This window comes from Python bivittatus, unplaced genomic scaffold (genome assembly GCF_059951505.1).
Source record: "Python bivittatus isolate LINGU-HERP-01145 unplaced genomic scaffold, Pbiv_v1 ctg000340_np1212, whole genome shotgun sequence".
Classification (NCBI taxonomy): domain Eukaryota; kingdom Metazoa; phylum Chordata; class Lepidosauria; order Squamata; family Pythonidae; genus Python; species Python bivittatus.
In genome coordinates, this window is record NW_028277056.1 from 8,890,499 (window position 1) to 8,912,927 (window position 22,429).

Consider the following 22,429-nt stretch of genomic DNA (forward strand, 5'->3'; position numbering starts at 1 on the left):
AGGGCGGCGTGTGACCCTGCTGTCCCGGCCGCGACCTCCGCGCTTCGTGCCCCGGGGCGGCGGCCGGTCCCTCCGGGAGGCCGGCCGAGGAGGATCCTGAGCCGGAGGCGTTGCTGGCGGCCCTTCCGCCTGGCCAGGCTTCAGACCGAGTAAGGGGGTCACGAGAGGCGCCCGCGTAACGTAGGTGACAGTCCCGGGAAAGGGCGGGCTGGCGGACAGGGGGCGAAGACCCGACTCTTCTCCCCCGCGCCGCCGGTTCTGCTTTCGCGCCGGGGAGGCCCGCGGGCGGGCTGCTTTCCTGGCGAGGCGGGGTTGCCGCAAACGCGGGCGTTTTCGCGGGCAGGGCGGGAGAGAGCCCCCGCAGATCCGCGCGGCCCCGGGGAGCCCTTGGCGCGCTCGGAGCCGGGGGTCGGCTGGCGAGGCGCTCCGGGACCCGACTGGGGAGCCTCCCCGAGTTCCGGGAGCGCCAAGGCCTCCAGTGCAGAGGCCCCGAAGGTAACGCGGAGGCTGGAAAGGAAGGATCCTGCCCTGCGTGGACCGCCTCCCAGGCGTTTGAAGGCAGTTGTGGTGACTTAGCATTCCTAAAAGCATGTGTGTGTGTGTGGGGGGGGTGTATTTTGTGCCTTCCAGTCAGTGTTTTTTTAATTTTATTTTTAAAAAATTACATAATAAAAAATGCAAATCTAAAGAAAAAAAGCAAAAGCAAAGTAAGGTAAAAGGAATAAATAATAAAGAAAGAAAAGAAAGAACTTCCAATCTTCTTTACAGCAGTTATAAAGGCGTTTATATTTTATCCTTTCTCTCTAAGGTTACATCATGGCTCCCTTCTTTCCATACCCTACCCTTTCTAATCATCCAACCCATAAATCACAAGTTCATTTTTTTCTGTTTTCAGCAAAAAGTCCATTCAAGTTTCTAGTCGTTAACAAATGTAGTGATTGGCTTTTCCCTAATCAAACAAGTCAATTTTGCCATCTCTGCAAGTTTTGTCATCTTCGTCAACCATTCATGGTGGGTATTTCAGACCTTCTAGTCAGTGTTGACTCCTGGCAACTGCCTGGACTAGTCCGTTTTCTAAATTCTGTAAAGGCGTTGAAAGATAAAGTCCCTGCTTGCCAGCTCATGGTAAAATAGATAGGAGTGAAAGAACGGGGAGCATTGGAGCAGAGAGGTCTTGACTGATTGATCTACATTTCAGGAGGTTATTCATTAACGTACACCAAGATCTTTTCCAGCATAGTTGATTTCAGTCGCTTAAGTTTGACGTTAGAAAGAGCAGGGCTTTGGTATACTAGGACTTCTTTGTCGCTCCCAGGGCAATAGAGGAATAAAGGGGCTTTTATCAAGTGTGATACTTGCCTGACCACAGAATCTCTCTGAGCATGTTTAGTGTGTTTTGGGGTTTTGAATTTGAATTCTTTACTGATGTGAGGGATTGGCTTCTGTTTACCTCCAGAATAAGCCATCTGGGTGCTTATGCAGATATTTCACCCTCTCTCCAACAAGCATTCAAAGCTTTTCACGTTCAAAACATTTTAAGCTTGAAATTCCTCCTTTCAAGCCCAAAACAGCTTTCTGATTATAAATTGGGCTCTTGCGAGAACCCAAGAAGAGTTCTGATCCTGTTCCGACCTTGCTAGAAATGTTCTGAGCTCAAAGAAACGTTGTTTGAAGCTGGCACCGTTTCCAGCAAGGTTGGAACAGTATCAGAACATTCTGTGGTAGGAACAGCCTGTTTTAAACTCAGAACTGCTATTTTGAGTTTGAACTATTTCAAATTAAAAAACTTTTTGTGTTAATTAATACTACTATTTTTACCGTAAGTTTTCTTCCACAGTTTAGGAAAGTATTTAGATTATAACTCTATTTCAAGATGATGAAGACTGACTCTATCACATTTTGCATACAGTCATTTGAACTACAGTCATTCCACAACGTATCAATGGAATATGTTCCCCATATCTATGGAATATTTCACTTAAGTAGCTGGAAGTGGTGAAACCTGAACTCCATCATTTGGGTCTGGATTTACCTGTAAACAATGTACAGTGGTACCTCGGGTCACGAACTTAATTCGTTCTGCAACTCTGGTCACAACCCAAATTGGTTGCGACCCGAATCAAATTTTCCCATAAGGTTCAATGTAAATACGGTTAATCCGTTCTGAGCCATATGTATTTTTTTTTTAAACCACAAAAATATGACACAAAGTACAGTACAGTACAGCATGAAGAGAGAGAACACTAACCTTGCTTGAGGCGTGGGGGACAGGAAGGCGGGTGGGGAGACGGTTATTGCTTGGAGGGAGAGTCCCCCTCCCTACAGGAAGCCACGACCACTTTTGTCAGCAGAGAAAATGGCTGCAGATCCTGTTCATCACCCGATGCGGAGTTCACGAACGGAAGCAAAATTTTGCGAGCGGTGCTGTTCGTGACCCGAATTGGTCGTGAACAGAAGCATTCGTGACCTGAGGTACCACTGTACTAAACTGCAGCTCCTATTATATAGCAATAAACAAAATTCAAACAACTTGAGAAATGAGCTGGTGTTGAACTGCAGATCTAGGGCAGTGTTTCTCAACCTTGGCAACTTGAAGATGTGTGGATTTCAATTCTCAGAATTCCCCAGCCAGCCATGCTGGCTGGAGAATTCTGAAAATTGGACAACCAAACTGGCTGTCATTGTTTTATCTAGCCAGCTTGAAATACTATATATATGAAATATGTATATTTCATTTTTTGCTGAGTAATTCAAGTTATTGTTATTGTTGTGTAGCTGTATTACAGTATGTTTTCAGATTATTCTCCTGATAATTTGCATTTCTACTCTGTTTGTTTTTGTTTTTGTTTACTGAGTGCCACAAAATAGGGATGTAAAAAATTCCCCCTCTGGATCATATCTTTCCAGTAGTGGTTTGGCAATTACCAGAAATAAAGCTTCTGAACTGGAAGTTTGGATGTCTTAGTCACGGTGCCAGAATTGACAAATTTTGCACATCTTCCCAAGTAGTATCTTTGTATAGTCTCTTGTTGATTATAACACCTTCAGAAACTGTTATGGCTCTGTCATTAAGTATGCTTCTATTTCAATTACTGGCATTTGTTTCCAAAAATTCCAGTTCCTTCTTTATATTACTTGCAGCCCAGTATTCCTTTAAGTTGGTGGGATTTTTTATTTATTTATTTATTTTTGGTGCCTTCGAGTCAGTGTTGACTCCTGGCAATTGCCTGGACAAGTCCCTGCAGTTTTCTAGGCAAGATTTCAGAAGTGGTTAGCCATTGCCTGCTTCCTAGGGCTGAGACAGAGGGACTGGCCCAAGGTCACCCAGTTGGCTTCATGCCTAAGGCAGGACTACAGCTCATGATCTCCCAGTTTCTAGCCTGGTACCTTAACCATTACACCAAATTGGGTCTCTCCTTTCTAGTATATGGGCAGGTAAATAAGTTTGTTTAATAAAATGATAATAAAATATGAGTGTACATGCTTTGAACGTGTTTTGGAAGTGCTGCAGACTTTGAGCAAGCAGAGCACTTCTCTGCTATTCCTTACAGCAGCTCAACTTTCCAGGTTCCTTCTCTGCTTTAAAGAATCCATTCATTACTGTAAATCTAAAATGATTCTTAAAGCACTTTTTTCAGGCTTGGATAAAAGTGGGGCCCAACACACTGATAAGAAGCATTCTTGAAGCATTACAATACTGCACCCCATCATATATGTTCTCTTTTAATCCCCTTTACCTCCTTTACTTTCTCAATGTTCCAGGGATTAAAATGGCAGGAAAAGAGTTTCTGGATCTTCCTGTGGAGAAAAAATTCAATAATGCGGGAAGAGTCCCAGCAGCAGTCTGGGAAAAGAAGTTTGAAAAGCTTGCCCCAAAAGATCAGTGAGTAAAAACACTTTGCAAATATCTGAATATTTAAGTCTTTCCTTTTGACAGTTCCCATTTTCAAGGCAATCAAGAATCTGCACCCTGATATGCAGTGTACATAGTTTATTGAGAAAGGATATCTTCTGAGCCTCCAGAATACAGCAGAAAATACTGCATGAAGATCAGAATTCAAACTTATTGCCTGTGTTTGCCTATCTTACTTTCTGGGTTCACACAATATATTTAACAGACACAATCCCTAATCAGAGTTAAAGCCAACCAAGTGTAGTATGTTCTGCAAATGAAGCAGTCTAACTGACCTAGTTAAGCACCTTGGTTGAACACAGTGAAGGTGTGACTTCTATGAGGCATCTGCTTTGATTCCCCAAGTCTTAAAAATGGGGAGTCTTAATCAGGCCTGCATAACTATGGAAAGGAAAGGGCCACATTGATACATTAAAATAATCAAGGGACACAAAGGAATAGCTGGTGCAACAATCAGCTGTTTGGTGGCTAGCTGTGCCATGAGGCCTGGAGGCACTTGGCAGCGTGTCTTCCAGGATGGCTGTGATGGATTTGTTGAGCTTTCAAAAAACACTGGCAGACCTGTGGAGTCCTTGGGGTTCTCTGAGCTTGGCTGTTTTCTTGCAAACATTTCGTTACCCGGCTAGGTAACATCTTCAGTGCTAGAATGGAATGGGGTTTGCTGTCTGTTTATATACAGTGGCATGCCCTGCCAGTGTTGGTGGGGGTGGGGTTTTTTATTTTTTTCCCTCTGGTAGTTCCTTGATTAGGGGATTGTTTACTGCTAATTGTATGTCTGGTGATAATCTTGGTGTTAATCTCTGCTTATCTGGGTGATGATTGCTGGTGAGGAGATGTTCTGGTCTTTTGTTTTCCTTTTTATTGTCTCTTTTGAATAGTGTGTAGATGTTGTATATCTCTATGTGCCTGTTGATGGCTGCCTTGTCTGAATACCAAGCTTCCAAGAATTCCTTTGCATTTTTGGATTTAGCTTGGTCTAAGATGCTGACAGTTTCCCAGTTGAAACTATGGTTAAGTCTGTCCATGTGTTGTGAGATTAAGGAGTTTTCATCATGTCTTCTGACTGCTAGTTGATGTTCATGGATGCGTTCTCCTAGCCTTTTGCCTGTCTGTCCTACATAGTGGGTGTTACAGTCTTTACCCTGTATGTTGTAGATGACTCCTGTTTTTTCTTCTTGGGCTACTGGGTCTTTTGGTTTGCTTAAGATGTTTTGGAGGGCTTTAGTTGGTTTGAGTGCTACAGAGATGCCATGTGGTTGTAACAGTCTGTTGGTAGTTTCTGAGATGTTTCTGATGCATGGCAGTGTTATCCTTTTCATAGCTTGGGTTGGTTGTGTTGTAGTAGGTTGAGGGGCCAGACACTTTTTGATAAAGTTGCGTGGATATCCATTTTCTTGGAAGATGTTGTATAGGTGGTCTGTTTCCTTTTTCTGCAGTTCTGGGTTGCTGCAGCGCATTTGTGCTCATTTGAATAATGTTCTTACACAGCTCCTCTTGTGGGAGGCTGGGTTGTTACTTTGGTGATGGAGTACTGGATTAGTGTGGGTTGTCTTCCGATAGACCTGGGTTTCTAATTTGCTGTTATTTCCTCACCCTTCCTGGATATTCCCATTCTAGCACTGAAGATGTTACCTAGCCAAGTAACAAAATGATTGCAAGAAAACAGCCAACCTCAGAGAACCCCAAGGATTCCACAGTTCAACCCTGAGCTACACATATTTGCCTCTGCTGGCAGACTGCGTTTTATGCAGGCCTGGTTAAAAGAATGAATAGAAAACTATGAAGCCACTAGCATACTTTTTATTGTCCTGCAACAATAGTCTCAAAAACCACTTTTCGTAAAACATAAGGCTGATCTATAGATGCAGGGCAATTACTCAAGGAAGTCTTTTACCAATAGAGTACACAAGTTACGACGTAGGCTAAGATTAAACTGTTACACTGTCATACTGTTGTACTTCAACTGCCACTTGGTTATAAGTGGTATAAATCCTGCCATTTGATTTGGACTCCCAGCTTTGGGTGGGACTAGTTATTCTAGTTGAGGCATGAGGGGAAATATTCAACTAGTCCAGCAGTCTGTTCTTACAGGGCCAATCAACTGCCCAAAGAAGCCCACAAATTTCTCAGTAGGTGACCTTCAGAGGCAGTCACACTACCATCAAGGCTAACAGCCATTGTTCTCCATGACGTTCATGAATTGGTCCAATCCTTTTTTGAAGCCAGCCAAGCTGGTAGCCAGCACCACATCTTGTGCTAGTGAATTCCAAAGTTTATGTAGTATTGTGTAAAAAAATATTTCCTTTTGTCTATCCTGATTCTTCCAGGATTCAGTTTCATTGGACGACCAATTTCACTGGTATTTGGGGAAGGAAAAAACAGCTTCTCCTTCTCCACTTTATCTACACCATACATAATTTTGTACACCTCAAATTGTGTCCCTTCTAATTCGCCTTTCATGACCAAAAAGCTCTAAACGATGCAACTCTTCCTTATAGGGAAGCCACTGCAGCCCCTTGATGGTCTTAGTTGCCCTCTTCTGAACCTTCTCTAGCTCTACTATAATTTTCAATTATCTCTATGACCAGGGGTAAACTATTACAGAAACTGCATTTCTGCAATACCTGAAGAGCCATGTTCTTCAGGTTCCCATGTTACGGAATAGACTAGGTGAAGCTCTCCAAATGTTGTCCTCAGCCAGCAAAGCCAGTAGTCAGAATCTATTGAAGTTATGAATCTTGAGGTTACCTGCCCATATATTGTGAAGTAAAATATTTAGCTTCATATACAGTTCACCCTTAATAGAATGTATATTTTTTGTGACCAAAATGTCTTTCACCCCTGAAATGGGCTGAAAAACGTTGTATTGATCTGTAACTATTTACAAATCTATATTACTGGAAGGAAGGAATTGCTTATCATTACTTATTTTCAGAGAACAGAATTCCGAGCACAATTCTGAGCTTATAAAAATTAGAGCGATGGGCAGAGTTATCATTTGTGCCTTTCAGAACAAGAGTGGGCAGCTCATGGAAAGAAGATGGCTCATAGATCCCCCCCCCTTTTTTCCCCCTCCTAAAACTGACTCTGTTGAATTTGGATAGAAAACGGTTGAAAATATTAATTCTCCCTCAAATACACTGGAAATTCTGATGTTACCACAACTGTACCCATTAGCCAAATTAAACAAAATAATTTCAAAACTGCATCCTCTGGGCACTGAAAAATAGCCCACGCCTGCTTTAAGAGGTGAGCAGAGATCTGTCTGCTGCCCAGTAACCTTTGCATTCATTTCTTCAGCAGTTTACCTGTGCAGGTATCGATCTGGCAACCTTAAGTCTCAGCAGCATTTGACAAAAGACACGAATTTCAATAGGGCTTTTGTTTGCCTAAATATGTGGGATTTCACCTAGCAGAAATGTTATAGTATTATTGCTACCAGTGTGAACCTGACTGTTTTTAGTGGAAAATGTATCTATCATAGAGGTAGTCCTCAGGAATATGTCATGAGATTCTATACTATCTGGGCTTTTGGAATAGGATTATTTGCTTTGCTTTTTGCCTTTTTTTTTTCTTTTTTGCACTGCTGTGTGTAACGCACCATGTTGATAGACAAGTTCTTTAAGTGTCGTAGCCCTTGGTGGCAGAAGCAACAGCAACAATGTCTTCTCTTCTTCTACAGAAATTTATTCCAAAATGGAGGTTTCGCCCTTGCATTAAATTCAAGTCTTTGCGCCTTAATATCTAATAACTCAATTAGGAATGTCCTGAATGTCACGCAGAGTCGTTACTCAACAGCTGCATCCATGTTCTTATTGCCATTCATCTCAACTACAGTTGCGTATGAGGCCACAGTAAAAAGCTCTTTGATGGCAGGTATGATGGCAGTTCATCCAAGTAACTCAATAATCTTTTAAATGTCTGTAATAACTATTCTGATATTTCTATCATGGCACAGTCTTACCCTCATTAAGCCAAACTGGATTCCATCCTCTTTGCTAAACGGTGTGTCTCTCTAATAAATAACCATAATTGGTGGTGGTACTGGAATTGGTTATTAAAGCTTGTTTCTTTTCAACTGTGCCACATAAAAAGAGCCCCCATTTTATAAAACAGTATGTAATAGTTAAGTAAGATCCTGGTACTTATTGCTCCAGACTAAGATAACATTTATGCCATTGTATTTTAAAGTTACAGTTAATTCCATTTTTTATGAGTTTCTTTTTTCCATTCACTTTCCCAAAATGATTTCCAAATACTTAACCTTTTATCATGCTTGGTTAGGGTGCTGGAATGCACTCATGGTTTCAACGCTTCTATTTTTATGTTATTTTTTAAGGCTACCCAACGAGAGAGAGATTCTGGGGAGCTTACAATATTTCAAATACAGAACTTAAAAACACAGTTAGAAATACAACCACCCAGACAAAATAGTAAAATTCAAAAAGACTTGACAAGGGCTCCACATCCTAATCCTAGGGCAGGACACAGAGTGATGTCTTAAGAGACTTGAAACGTCCTGAATGCTAAGAGAGTGGACACTATACGCATCTCTGGGGAATGCTGTCTCTAATAAATAACCAGGGGCTGCGACAAAGAAGGCATGCTACCTCAGTCTCATAAGATGACAGCTTTTAACCGAGTGGACCTGGAATACACCCACTCTGCCTGTGTCCTGTGTGGGCAGAAACAACTGGACGCAGACAGTCCTGCAAACAGCCAGGCCCTATTGCATGAAAGTCTTTCTAGATGACGACTAGCACCTTGAATCGCACCTGGAAGGCACTTGCCAACCACTGCAGCTTGCCCAGCAGCTGTGACACATGGGCAGAGCATTATTGCTCATTCTGCTGCAGTTTGGACCAGCTATAGCTTCCAGATAGTCTTCAAGGGCAGCCCCATGTACAGCACCTTGCAATAGTTCAATCGCAACATGGCTAGGTTTCCAGTTGATGAAATTATTCAAGTTCCCATATGAAGATGCACAGTGCAAACTTACTCTTTTCTCTAGCTGCTACTGTCCTACATTGTGGTGGAGAGGGGTCTTTACTCTACTGAAGTTCTGCCTGTTCTAAGGCATGTGAAAGGACAGAAGCATCCAATATGGTGTCTATTTTCCAAGGCCTTCTATAGTCCATTTTATGGAACATTTTTAGGAAATGACTGACAAACTAAAGCAGTACTGGAAAAGAAATTCAGCAGCAAAATTAGGATAGGTGTCAGTGAAGTTTGAGCAATTTCTGTTTTTGTGACAGTATTTCAACCTAACTGCAGTACAGGTAGTCCTCAACTTATGACCACAAGTCATGGGACTTCTGTCACTAAGTGATGCAGTCATTAAGTGAGTCATGCCCGATTCTACAAACTTTTTTGCTGCAGTCATTGAGCAAATCACAGAGTTAAGCAAATCCAACATTCCCCATTGACTTTGCTTGTGGGAAGCCCCTTGGAAAGGTTGCAGTTGGTGATCATGTGACCCTGGGATGCTGCAGTCATCATAAATGTATGCTGGCTGCCAAGTGCCTAAATTTTGATCACATGACTGCAGGGATGCTGCAACAGTCATATGTGCAAGGATCAGTGATAAGTTACTTTTTTCAGTGCTGTCGTAACTTTAAACGGTCATTAAACAAATGGCCGTAAGTTGAGAACTACCTGTAAGCTGATTTTAAAATACAGTATTGTTCATCTAATCTAAAAGTACACAAATCGTCTGAGTTCAGAATGATTATTTTGAGAGATCCAAGGTCAGGACAGTTGTGCATCTCATTTAGAGTTGTTCTTCTACAATGGAAATCTGTCAGGCCTAGCCCAAAGAACTCCTGGAGACCATGCAGGTTCAATCAGCAAGGTTTATTAGCCAGCACCTGTTTACAGAAATCTTCTCAGACTGACCACTAGCTCCCAGGCACAGCTATTCCCTATCTTCTGGAATGTTTAGGGATGTGCCAGTTTCCTCCGCTTATCTCCAGAGCATTGCTCTGGAGACGAGAGCACCGTTTTCACCCCCCTTCCTCCATTCCAGTCCATCACAAAATCTGAAACAATTCCATGCTCCCTCATGTTTTGATTAGGATCACCAGATAGAGTGATAGACATGCTGAGAGCTACCTATCCTACAACCTACACAAAACTGGCCAAGGCATTATTCCTGAAACGTGTGCTTCTATAATTTAAAAATAATTAAAATAACCCTTGGCCAATTACCGTATTTTTCCGACTATAAGACGATACTTTTTTCTAAAATCCTTATGCTAAAAATTGAAGGGCATCTAATTCAAGGAAGTAAGCCAAGGAGAGAACCGCGTGGTTGCAAAACTGCCCATACTTTGTCTCTGCAAACAGGCTTCCTCCAATCACGAATGAAACTGCCCATACTGTCTCTGCAAACAGACTTCCTCCAAACACGAGCCTTATGTAACTGATGTCAGCTGATGCTGAACAAACCAAATGGAGGAAGTCTGTTTGCAGAGACAAGCTATCGGCAATTTCACTTGTGATTGAATGTAATCAGTTATGCAAAAGAGCATGGAAATAGAGCTGCAGAGAGACGGTTTGGACCTCCTCCCACCGAGTGTATCAGGTAAATGTTACCTAATTACTAAATAAAAATGTGTTCTGCACTATCTTCAAAATATTGATTTCTTAATTTTGGGTTGGAAAAGGGGTTGTCTTGTACATGGGGGCATCTTATTGATGGAAAAATACGGTACTTTGTAGGTCATGTGGTAGAACTTGGCATGGACTACTGTGCTAATTTATGGTTCATGGAATAAAAAATAAGGGAGCATGGGCTTGCTGCAAGTTCCCTTTGACAAAGTTAGAGTTTTGTTCCACTGGAATTCAAGCCACTTTAAATGTTCCAGTGGAACTTGGAACACAGCATTTTGTGTCATATACCCCATACCTTATCTAATCCTGCAACAGGAAAGTTGCTAGCATGCAGTATGTCCACTGCAATTTTTCTTGGAAAGGATTTTAAACCAAAAATACTAGCTTAATTCATTGTTATTGTTTCAGGTAATTTAAACTGCGAAATCTGCGCTTTGATCAGAGGAGGCTTAGTAGGAGCTGTCATAGGCTATTTCTATCCCATTATTCTAGCACTGCCTCTGAATGCATTGCTGGCCACAAGGTATGTTTCAGCCCTGTTAACCGAAAAAGGTTACAAATATGCAGTAAATACTCTGCTAGCTTTTCATTTGCAGGAATCAAAACTCTGTTTTGTGTTTGTTTAGAAATGTTTTGTTGTAATTTATTGTTTATCCATTTGCTTGAAAATCACATGTATACAGAAATGTATGTTCTCAGTATTATAAACCTCCATTTTCTGGAATTTCTGTGCATAATTCCAAAAATCCTATTTACCCTTTACCTCTGTTTTGTGAGATAATCTGTTTCATGTACAAGCATTCATTGCTGATCTTTCATTGTTGAACAGTGCAGGAAACAAAATCTGGATATAATTGTGTAACATATAATTATGTATATAACATAATTACGTAATTATGGTTCTGCACCTTCCTGTCTTATGTATCAAATTATTTTATTAATTTAAATGTTTTCCTCAACTCTGTAAGAGTAATAGTCCTCAGCTTACAATGGCAGTTGGGACTGGAATAGCTTAGCAACGGCAATTCTGGCAGTCCTGGTTGCCATCGTCAAGGACCATGCAAGTAATTAAGGACCTCATGTGACTGTGACTTCCAACTTCCTGCCAGCTTCCCCACTGACTTTGCTTGTAGGAAGCCACCACGGAACATCGGAAATCACAATCACATAACTGGGGATGCTGCAGTGTTATAACCTTGAGCCAGGTGCTGAGCACCCAGATCGCAATCACATGACCATGGGGACGCTGCGATAGGTGGAACTCCAAGGACCCATCGTAAGTCCCCCTAGTTCAGCGTCAATGTAACTTTGAATGGTCACTGAACGAATAGTCACAAGTCAAGGACTACTGCAACAGGAGGGAAGAGGGTTCCAGAATCTAATGAATTAAAATGTGGCATTAAGATCTATTTATTGCAACAGTTTTACACCTAAATCCATATCCTTCTTTCCCTAACATGAGCTTCATATTCACAGATGGTAAATTTTAGAAAGCAGCTGTCACCAAGTTATTTCCCTTTCAGTAATAGAGTTCTTTTTAAACTAGCAAACAGCTCCTCTACAACAGAGTGACATAATTGTAATTGATAGGTTATCACAATGCTTAGCCAAACTCTTCATAACATTTTCTGTCTTCTAGGTTCTCTACTTCTCCCATGCCAAGTAAAGAGAATGCACTGCGATTCTGGACATCGCTTAGTAAACCAATTTTCAGAAAGACAAGACTTGCTGCTTTCATCCAAGTTGCACTTGGAGCATATCTTGGCTCAAAACATCATGAAATATATCTCAAAATGCTCCGAATACCAGAACCTGGAAGAGATCCTGAGAAACTCGAAGAATAAAACTTGAAAGCTGTTTAGCCTTCATTTGATTGGAGTTCTTTTAGGTTTTGGTAACTTCTGACAGTTTTAGTCTGGTTTTGTCATTTATATCAACTCTGCTGTGAAAACAGGAAAGTTAAGATACCTACCCCCTCAATCCCAAAGAAAAATCCTAAGGGGTCGACCTCACATAGCCCTACTGCAAGACAGCAACAAAAAATGCTGGATGAATAAGAAAACCAACAACTAGACTTTTTGGGAGGGAAGTAAAGCAGAATTGCTGGAACAGAAGCAGACATACTTATCTACATATACACAACATCAAATGCATAGATCCCTTCCTGGGCCATGTGAAGAATACTGAAAAATATTTCTAGTGACCTAGCATAGATTGCTGATATGCAGAGATGAGATTAGACACAAGTATTTCTCTGTTATTTCCCCAATACAAAATAAAATGGAGGCCAGCTCAGTGCAAGAGTTCAACAATAACTGAACCTAAGTGAATAAAAACACTAACAGATAGCAATAGGGAAACAATCATACAGCTGGCACTTTCATCAGAAGCAACTGTACACTAGAACTTTTTTTGCAGGATCTCATAGGTCAGAATTCTTAAGCAAATCAATTGCTTGAGAGTTGTTAGTTCAGCTTCAAACTTGGTGGGATATATCTATTCCAAATTAAATGTCTACATTCATGACATTAGGCAAAGGGAATAATAATTCTGGCACATCATAGCTGTAAATCTAAATCTGCTTAATGGCAGGCCCAGTGAACCAAAGCAGCAGCCGCCCACCCTCCCAGTGGACACTGGGTCTATCTCCATCAGGCTCCCACTGTACCCAACTGCTCCTATTTGGGTCATGTTACTGCACTTGCTTACCCTATCAACTGTATTTTTAAGTGGTATCTTGTATCTCCTAAAACCTAAGCCAGGATGGCAGCTCTAATTCTCAAAAGATGTGCTGTTGTCAAATAAAGTTATCCCACAGGTGGGAGGGAGCATTTAAGGCCTCAAGCGCATAAATGAACTATTGTCAAGGGATACATTTGCATTTAGCATCAGCTAGGCCTTCAGCATCTTTTTGTGTGTGTCACAAGGCTGGGGGAGGGCGTAGAGAAATCACGACACTGCATCTAATGCCTGTGTGACTGTTCAGACAATCCCCTGCCTTCCTGTTATGGGGAGTCACGCTGCACGAAAATTATTAACAGGGCAAGGTTTTCAACTGTTTTGCAAATTTTCCAAAATTGGGAGGGAAACTCAAGACCTCCAGAAGCAAACTGGCCCTACTCAAAAGCAGACCAAAGCCAATCATTTTGCCACCAGCTTTTAGTGACATAATGCAGGGAGGTATAAGCAGGGTGCTGAGGGGCCATATGATGTCCACTGGTTGCCCAGGTCTGCTCTCAATGCTTTTTATGTGCTCCAAAGCTGAAATGCTTACAAGTGCCATTTATGGACACCTACTTGAAGAAGCCCATAGTTATGACTGCTTTTTAAGCTTGCCTTTAGTATCTTTTTTACTCAATGTAGTTCTAATTACGTTAAAATTAATATACATCCAAGTATGTGCCATGTTCTCAGTTCTTCAACCAGAAAAAGCTAGATATAGTAAGTTAATTTTGCACGAAATGCAAAATGTTGTTTCAAACCCAAAATAAACCACTTTATTTTAGTCCTGACAGAAGCAGAACCTGGAATGCTTCTGTTTTGCAAGGTGAGGATAGCAAGGTTGCGCTTTGTCCCTTCAGCATGATGTATCCCACTGGTCCACGTATCCATTTTTCCCATCACCTCCCTTCAGCCACAAGTGATACAGTGGCCTGTATGCCTTTCCCTTGTCATGGGGGCAAGGAACAGACTCCTAGTGTGGCATAGTGTGCTGTGCTGGCATGCTCACCCACAATCTTCCCAACACCCTCCTTCCCCTTAGTTGTAATCATTGTCCTGGGCTTTTCCCCAGTCTTGCCCTTTAAGCTGCTGCTGCTGCTGCTGCTGCTGCTGCTGCTGCTGCTGCTGCTGCCCAGAACATCCCACTGGTCCATTTCTTGAACAAAATAGCTATGTTTCATTCTCTATGGGCCAAAAAGTTTGAGCACAACATATTTTTGCACCTCCTTAATTCATTTGATCAGGACATCGGATACAGCATAACTCATCTTGCATACAAATCTAAAGCATAAAGAGTACATTTCAACAGAAACATCTTTTCTCATTCCTAAACAATCCTGACTTGGAATTCTTAAATAAAAGAACCATTATCTAGTCTATACAAGTATTTTGTTCATTTGTATATTAGCAATGCCCAGCCCCAAAACAATACTAATGAAAATTACATGCCACTTGGCAAATACTACATATATTTCTTGAAATTTACTGCACTGCCTGAACAGTACTTAATATAAACATCCTTTTATGCATAAAAAATGACAAAATGTCAGCTATAGGTACTATGTTTTTGTGGTATTGAGAGAAAAAACCAAAATGCATAGATATGTGTCACTCTCAATACTAGCGAAGTATTGGCCCCAAATGTTTAAATGGCTGCTTCAAACTTTAATTCTATGAATAAAATTAAATTAAGTGCTGTTTTGGTAATATCAAACTATTTTAATGAAATGTTAAAATCAGGATAATGCTTACCTAAAAGGTTGGGCGGGGGAGGTCTGTTTGTGTATGGCTTTGAGGGAAGAATTGGGAGAGGGCATTTAAAAATCTGTCCAAACACTATCAAACATGGTTTTGGTGAAATGGTAGAAACTCAAGAGTATACATTTTGATGGATGTCTGTCTGAGACATGGCTCTTCACAATTAGTTTGATACCATCTCTCCTGGTAGTTACAGAGAAAAATGAAAGTCTCCTATGACAGTACTAAACTGTTTAAAAGAAAGACAAACAAAAATTAATTTGCAATGTTAACAGGAACATGCATTTACTTCATAGTTTAGAAGTGTAATAATGCACAGAAGCTCTGTTCCTAATTTGATGTAATACATGCTTAAACAACATGAACATGGTTCAGAAACACACGCATCTTATTTCCTGTACTCTTTATATCAGATAAAAATGTAAGTAAACAACCATTTGGGTTAGAAAAAATAACCTCTTCGGGGAAATTGGAAATTCTATAACTTTGTCCAATACTGTATACCCGAGCACATACTAGTAGAACATGTAATACACAAATTATAAATGAGTTTTTAATCAGGCTGCCAAAACCTTTTGCTTGATATATCTCTTAGAAGATAGTCTATATTATCTAAATTTCAATTAGTGTCATTTAAGCAATAACAAGCTGTGAAAATGTATTTTTGTTCATCCATTAAGCATTCCTACTAAGATTAAACGTTTTCTGACAACTGAATAACTCAGGCACTCATGTAGCACATCTGTAGACGTTCCAGTGGAACCCATTAGCCACAAACATTTAATCAAAAAATAATTGCAAATGTAGAAAAAACACACAATTTAGTCAATTCTTGTGTTCAAGTCAGGATTATGCCAGAAACCCATTTGATGCCTTACCCCATTATACTACTGAAATTTGCGCTTATGCTGAACAGATTATTATTAACAATTGTAAACCACCCAGAGTCATGCAGCATTTAAATTTAGTAAATTATTATTTCCACAAGTACATAGTAGTCTGTTCGAAGTAAGCACATGCATTTTCATTCAGCTATATGTAAGTATCACAGGGCCTATTTATTGCACAAAGTTTTTCCAGGGAGAGAAAGTAAATGGGGAAAAACAAATAAATTTGCCTTGAGTTCCATGGAAGAAGAGCAGCTAGGATGATAGCATATTGAATTTATGGCACATCAAGAACTAGAATGCATGGAACCATGTAACAACCTTGTTACAAATACAGGAAAAAAAAAATTTCCCATCATCAATCTATTTCCAGTAATTCCCTCCTAAAAAAAATAAAGATAGTCCTCAACTTACAACCATTCGTAAAGCGACCATTCAAAGTTATGACGGCACTGAAAAAAGAGATTTACAACTGGTCCTCGCATTTACGACTGTCACAGTGTCCCCACAATCACATGATCATGATTCAGGCGCTTGGCAACCGTCATGCATTTATGACAATTGCAGCATCCTGCAGTCACGTGATCAAAATTTGTGACCTTCCTTGCCAGCTTCCGACAAGCAAAGTCAATGGGGAAGCCATCAGGGAAGGTTGCAAGTCACAGTCATGTGATATCTCACTTAATGACCATGGTGATTTACTTAATAATGCTGCAAAAAAGGTTATAAAAGCGGGTGCAGTCATGTGATGCCTCATGTTAAGCCGCGCTGAACGATGAATTTTCCAGTCCCTATTGTGGTCATAAGTCAAGGACTACCTGTATAAAGGGTGAAAAAAGTATGAACTACATAATACATTTGGCAGGTTGATATAATTCAGTCATAGCTGCATGTTCCCTCACTGAACATATTTAATTTTTTTAATGACCAACATTGTCAAAGTCATAGATATAAAAATGCAGAAAGATTGCTTTTGCCCAATGTTATTTAAAACTTGTCATTGTTTTTTAATCTTTTATTCATGTATATTTTTAAACAAACAGTGGCTGAAAAATCAGAATCATTAAGATCTATTAAAACAGGTGGTTTTATTTTAACTGCCTCATATTACTTATATCACTATTATTCTCATGCATGGAAATATATATACGATATCAATAAATTTTTCATAACCTGAGCAAAAAGACATGGCTGAAATACGTGGTTACTTTCTACACTAAAATAAATAGTCAATTCTTGTTTTTACTTTTGTAATTTTTATGTTGGGTACACCATACTGGGAGCACTTGATGAAAAATGATACAGAAAATTAAACCATCCTAAATCAATACAGCTAGAGCGTTGCCAATCACAGGAAGAACACGCTGGACACTAATATAAATCCATCCCCAACCAGAAAAATACACACATTATATTTATGAAACTATAATATAGCTCTGATACCATACAAACCATTTCTGAATGAGCCACATAGCCAAAGCATTATTTTATAGAAATAAAATTAAGTGACTTAAGATAAAGAACAACCTTGAGTCTTTGACTGAAAGATAAACATTTTTTAATCAGAATAAATGTCCTCATAAGTACGTCTGAATTACTTACACAGAAACATTCACATATTTTTGAAGTACTATTAGGATATTCAGTTCAAGGCTTTAATTTCAGGAAATGTTCAATAATATTCAATCAACTGGTTAACAAGAAGGACAAAATATTTGCAAATCTATTTGGCTTGAATATGTTTCAGTAGGCACTAAAATCCCTGCAAGTCTTATTTCTGGGCTTTCGGCTAAGCAGATGTGTCACTCACTTTCTATGCTGAGAATGGTATTCAAGGCAACAGTTTATTTTTCAATGACACACAAGGTTACGTACCCAGAATACTTTTTTATCTGACAAATTCTTTAAATCATACAAAAGAAGTTTCAATTTCACAATAAATGCAACATTAACTAAATGACTTCTGTGAAAGGCAATTTAAAAATGCATTTGTTTCTTGAAATACCACAGTCAAGTAAGCGTCACAAATCTCTCCTCCCATTGGCCAAATGCTATCAGCAACAGAAAAAAGGGACTTCACTAAATTCTATCTAGTTCTATGAGAGTAAATAAAGGAATTGTGGGCAATAAATTGCTTCCATTAAAACATACTGAAGCATAATTAAAAACTAAAATGAGAAACTCCTTGTCCACATTTTCATATTTAAGTTTATCATCCGGCAAGGACTATTACATTTATTTAGAAGACCACTGTTATTAAGTATGGGGTAATATCAAGAAATGAAGTTAGTTTCCTGCAATGCTGCAGCTACCTTAAGAAAATACTTGCCATTTTTCTTGTACAAAGGCTCCTAGTGGTTTAGAGATGGGAATATGTACACCTGCATAGCAAATGTGACAATAGAAGGGTGAACAGCTGCATCAATTAAAAGAGAATTAAAATCCTCTTCAATGCAATCCTAATTATATCTTGGAAAATTCAGGGTTTTATGAAGCTAATTATCTGATACATGAATACAAGTTTGAAGAATTTAGCCAATCAGACAAGAATACAAATACATGAAATGACCAGTGAGAAAGCAAATGCTTTTTTTTTAATAGTGCCATGTTTCACATTAGTATCATGTTTAATTTCTTGATAGATTGGATTAGTTGCTCAAAATATTAACATTACCCTGTTCAGTGTTCTTTCAAAGTGAAATACAGCCAATGCCCTGTTACCTTGCTCCCTTTTTCTCATACTACCTTTTAAAATAAAGCAGGAAAGGTGGCCAGCAGCTGGTCCCGTCTCTTCTGCCCCATGACAGCTGTATCCACTTCAGCATAAAGAAAAACAAGGATGCTAAATATACACATACTTCATTAAACAGCAAGGTTTCACAAAGAAAATCTTGTTGAACATACAAAGATTGCAACAGACTTTGAGGATTACGTATTTCGTTCATAGGAGAAACATTCATTTGTTTCTAATTCAACACAAATATTAAGACAAATATAAGGTAAGAGGAAGCCTCTTTTATGGAGGCAAATGATTTTTCCAGGTTTAACCTTCTTTGTGAAACCTCACTTTACATTATTTCACAACCCTTATTTCCCCAATTTACAGAAGTTTAAATATAAAGCATTTTAACACAACAGAAATAGTTGATGCAGGAAAAACAAATGTGCTGGCCCCCAAACCAGTATGAGTTTGTCAGCAGAAAATCTTCCTCAACTCTAGACAGGAACAATTGCATAAATGTGGGGAGGAATATTTGTTCATTTACTTTTACCTTATTAACTTTGGGAAAGCATGCCATTTTCATTTTAGTACAGTTTAGTGAAATGCAGGTGCCACTTTAAGAGACCTACATGAGGCAAAACTAAAAAAAATCACTAGACTAAAATATTTCTATGTATTGTAGTCTCCAAAATGCATGCAGCTATGTAGTTAAAGAACACTGACATTACTAAAACAGAATCTGTCAGTATAGTCACTTCCTTGCAAATAAGGACACAACATTATTATAGTAACTGAACAGCCAAGTATTTGGACAAATAGTCCATCCCTTATTAAATGGGAAAGCTTACAGCAATTGGCTTATTACTGAACAGTGTCAAAACTGCAAAATCTAGTGGTTTACTCCACTAGAAATGTCCAGGTTCTAAAGTAAATGTTGAGGCATATTTTATTCCTTTAAAAATACACCCACATCAGCCCAGTCAAGGAACTGGTTTTGATTCCCCTTTCTCTACACAACACATTGCTAAATGTACATTTAGCAGCATTTCTTTTCCAATAAAAAAATTATTTTGGAAATGTTACATAAAACAGTTTCTACAAGTGTCTTGTCAGGAACGTGCTAAAAATTTAGAATGACAGGGAAAGGTAGTGCTAATTTGAATAACTTGAAACTTGATTAATCAGGATTAACTAAGTCTAGGAAATGCCTCCAGAGCTACTTCTAACTACTGGACCAGACCAAATATTTTTTTTTTTAAAAAAAAGGCTAAGCACCAATGCAAACTGTCTGATACCACATTACGGGAATATTATGGATCCTTACCAGGTTGCGAGGTGGTAAACGACTGTTCTTTTAACCCCTACACAACGGAGCCTGGCAGGGCAAGCACCTAAAAGAGAAACTGTCAGAAAAGTTTAATAGTAATGTATAACAGATGTGTTACAATTTCACATGCATGTTTTTAACTGCCTGCTGTGCATTATTACTATTTTGACGTTAAGTCTCTCCAGTGAAGATGTTGAAGTTTATGCATTTTTCAGCTTCTTAGCAGCAGAGCGGGCTAGATTTTATCTACCACCATTATTCACTTCATGGGACACTAGAGCTACTTCAGGCCATCACTCTTACCACAACTGTCTACCTGCTTTCAAGTGTGCCATTCTGCAGTTCAGCGTGGGAGCTGTTTTGATCAACGTGCCTGAGAACATTTCAGTTACAACACTGTGGCGTACTCTACGCCACACACTGACACGGAAAGATGATCCTCAAACACAGAGGTGAAAGTCTGTATTTTCCCCCTCCACTAAGAAAAGAAGGCTCTACCAACAGGCCAGCTTTCTCACTTTCCCCATATCTGTTTTCTTTTTAAATCCTCTTCCTCCTCTTTCTCGCCTAACTGCATCCTCCGCTAGCACCCCCTGGATGATCGCAGGCAGACACCCGAAGTATTAGTTCTGCGTAGGACCGAAGAAGTGGAAATACTTGACCCTACATTTTAGAGACGAAGGAGGGAGCAGGAGGAGCCGCCGCGGCGGCCGCCCAAGTCTCCGAGCTGGCCGCCCGCCTGGCGCAGAGAGAGCAAAACTCCACGGAAACGTGGTCCCGGTCCACGTGGAGGCAAACGCCGCCGGGGCTGCCGGACGAAGGGGGCCGCTTGTCCGCCGCGCCTTCCGCCGAGACGGGGAGCGCGTAGTCGTGGTCGCCGCCGCCGTTCTCGCTGAAGGGCGCCGCCGCCGCCGCCGCCGCCGCCGCCTCCTGGAAGAGGCTGGTGCTGATCCTCATCCTGAGCCCCACGCTGCCGGCCCCGTCCCCGGCCAGGCGGCAGAGCAGACGGCCCAAGGCGCTCTGGTTGGCCAGCACGGCCCGCAAGTAGCCGGTCTCCCGCTCCAGATCCCGCAGGCGGCGGCAGAGGCCGCGGTTGCGGTCGCGCAGCTGCCGGTTCTCCGCGGCCAGGCCCTGCAGGCGCGTCTCCAGGCCCTGCACGTACAGCTTCTTCTTCTGCCGGTTCAGGCGCGCCGCCGCCGCCGCCTTCAGCCGGCTGCTGCCCGGCCGCGCCGGCCTGGAGCAGGAAGGCCGGGCCGCCTCGGCCGGGGGACGCGGGCTCGCCCTGCCGCCGCAGCCGTCGCCTGCCTCCCACGCCGGAGGAGAGGCCTCGCCGCCCACCGCCGCCTCCAGCCAGGCGTCCAGCTCCAGCCCCGCGGGGAAGAGCAGCTCGCCCTCGTCCGGCTCGTCCAGGGAGTCCTCGGCCGCCGCCGCCGCTTCCGCCGCCTCCTCCTCCGGCCGCCGCTCGGCCCCCGGGCTAGGAAACGAGCAGGCCGCGGCCGGCTCGCCGGACTTTCCCCGGCCCGAAGAGGCCGCCAAGAGCTGGGCCAGGCTGTGGCGCATGATGGCGGCGGCGGGGCCCAACCGGGGCCCCCTCCAGGCGGGCCCAGTCGAGAGGAGGCCGCGCCGGGAAGCGATCGCTCTTCCGGTCAGGCTCGCCTCAGCGCCGCTCTCCCCGAAGGGGGCTGGGGGAACATGCCTTGCCGCCCTCGCCGCCGCCCTTCTCGTTCTTCTTCAGGCGGAGGCCTTCCCGCGGCGCTACTGCGCGTGCGCACTCTCCGGCACTCTGGCTGAGCATTCTGGGAGTAGAAGTCCGGGAGCGGGAGAGGCGTGGCTCTGCGCGGGCGGCGGTTCGCGCGAAATGTATTGCCTGAATGAACCTGAACTGAGGCTACCGAGGTTCGGTCTGGAAGGGTTTGGAGGCGAAGAGATGCGGGAAAATAGCTTTCTAGTCGTCCCGAGTTTTGTAGCCCAGGTGCTAAGCCCTGGTTGTTCAGGTACAATTTGTGGAAGAAGCCACAGTTGATTGGAGGCAGGCAACAGGCTAAACCATCATGCTCGAATTACGTATAATGCCTGGAGTCGTAACTTATCCCTCACCATGGTTGTTTCCGCAATTGGCTGGGTTTGCAGACAGTAAACCACAAAGCATGTGAACCGAGCGTAGAGAATTGTCCGGAAGGCTTTTTCAGGTGGAAATGACGGAGTGATCATGCGTATCAGATTAAAAGTTCATCTCAAAGTCAATCTAGATCCCATCACTGGGCGTTAGTGTTACCTGGAATTTTAGGCTTCATCATTAGCATTTCAGTAAAGGTGATATTAGCATTTTAGCATGGCATCCAGGCCTCTTGAAGTTTAGGAAACCATGTTTTTCCTTTGAGCCAAAACCATATCCTTTGATGTGCAAAAACTAGCCCTTTCAGGGACCATCAATCGAACAATGGGGCTGTATTCTGAAGTCCTTGAGTGGTGCAAGTGTTCAAGAAACA

General features: G+C 41.7%; 2 protein-coding genes across 6 annotated transcripts; one reads left to right on the plus strand and one right to left on the minus strand.

Annotated features, from left to right (window-relative positions):
- Nucleotides 1–11: 11 nt before the first annotated feature.
- On the plus strand, nt 12–12,393 carry LOC103059184 (transmembrane protein 126A). 5 transcript variants are annotated; one of them, XM_088140517.1, is made up of 6 exons: nt 12–149; nt 896–1,011; nt 3,763–3,883; nt 7,596–7,789; nt 10,934–11,048; nt 12,165–12,393. In XM_088140517.1, exons 3-6 carry the CDS (start codon nt 3,771–3,773, stop codon nt 12,367–12,369), a joined length of 627 nt encoding a protein of 208 aa, XP_087996643.1. In that variant the 5' UTR covers nt 12–149; nt 896–1,011; nt 3,763–3,770; the 3' UTR covers nt 12,370–12,393. The 5 variants fall into 5 exon arrangements, with proteins under 5 accessions (XP_087996643.1, XP_087996646.1, XP_087996648.1 ...); XM_088140518.1 differs by having other exon boundaries at nt 41–180; XM_088140520.1 differs by lacking the exon at nt 896–1,011.
- A 4,498-nt stretch (nt 12,394–16,891) lies between these two features.
- On the minus strand, nt 16,892–21,726 carry CREBZF (CREB/ATF bZIP transcription factor). Its single transcript, XM_088140516.1, has 3 exons — nt 20,608–21,726; nt 19,938–20,016; nt 16,892–18,707 (listed from the first exon to the last, which is right to left on the minus strand). Exons 1-2 carry the CDS (start codon nt 21,498–21,500, stop codon nt 19,968–19,970), a joined length of 942 nt encoding a protein of 313 aa, XP_087996642.1. The 5' UTR covers nt 21,501–21,726; the 3' UTR covers nt 16,892–18,707; nt 19,938–19,967.
- Between the last annotated feature and the right edge of the window lie 703 nt (nt 21,727–22,429).

Bases quoted from the DNA above. Each gene is read 5' to 3' on its own strand.
- CREBZF (XM_088140516.1), bottom strand. From the start codon at position 21,500: ATGCGCCACAGCCTGGCCCAGCTCTTGGCGGCCTCTTCGGGCCGGGGA. The intron at 20,017-20,607 runs GTAGGGTCAAGT...CTTTTCTGACAG, and splicing joins CCCTCCTTCGTCTCTAAAAT to TTTCTCTTTTAGGTGCTTGC.
- LOC103059184 (XM_088140517.1), top strand. From the start codon at position 3,771: ATGGCAGGAAAAGAGTTTCTGGATCTTCCTGTGGAGAAAAAATTCAAT. The intron at 3,884-7,595 runs GTGAGTAAAAAC...CTTCTTCTACAG, and splicing joins AAGCTTGCCCCAAAAGATCA to AAATTTATTCCAAAATGGAG. The intron at 7,790-10,933 runs GTATGATGGCAG...TTATTGTTTCAG, and splicing joins AAAAAGCTCTTTGATGGCAG to GTAATTTAAACTGCGAAATC.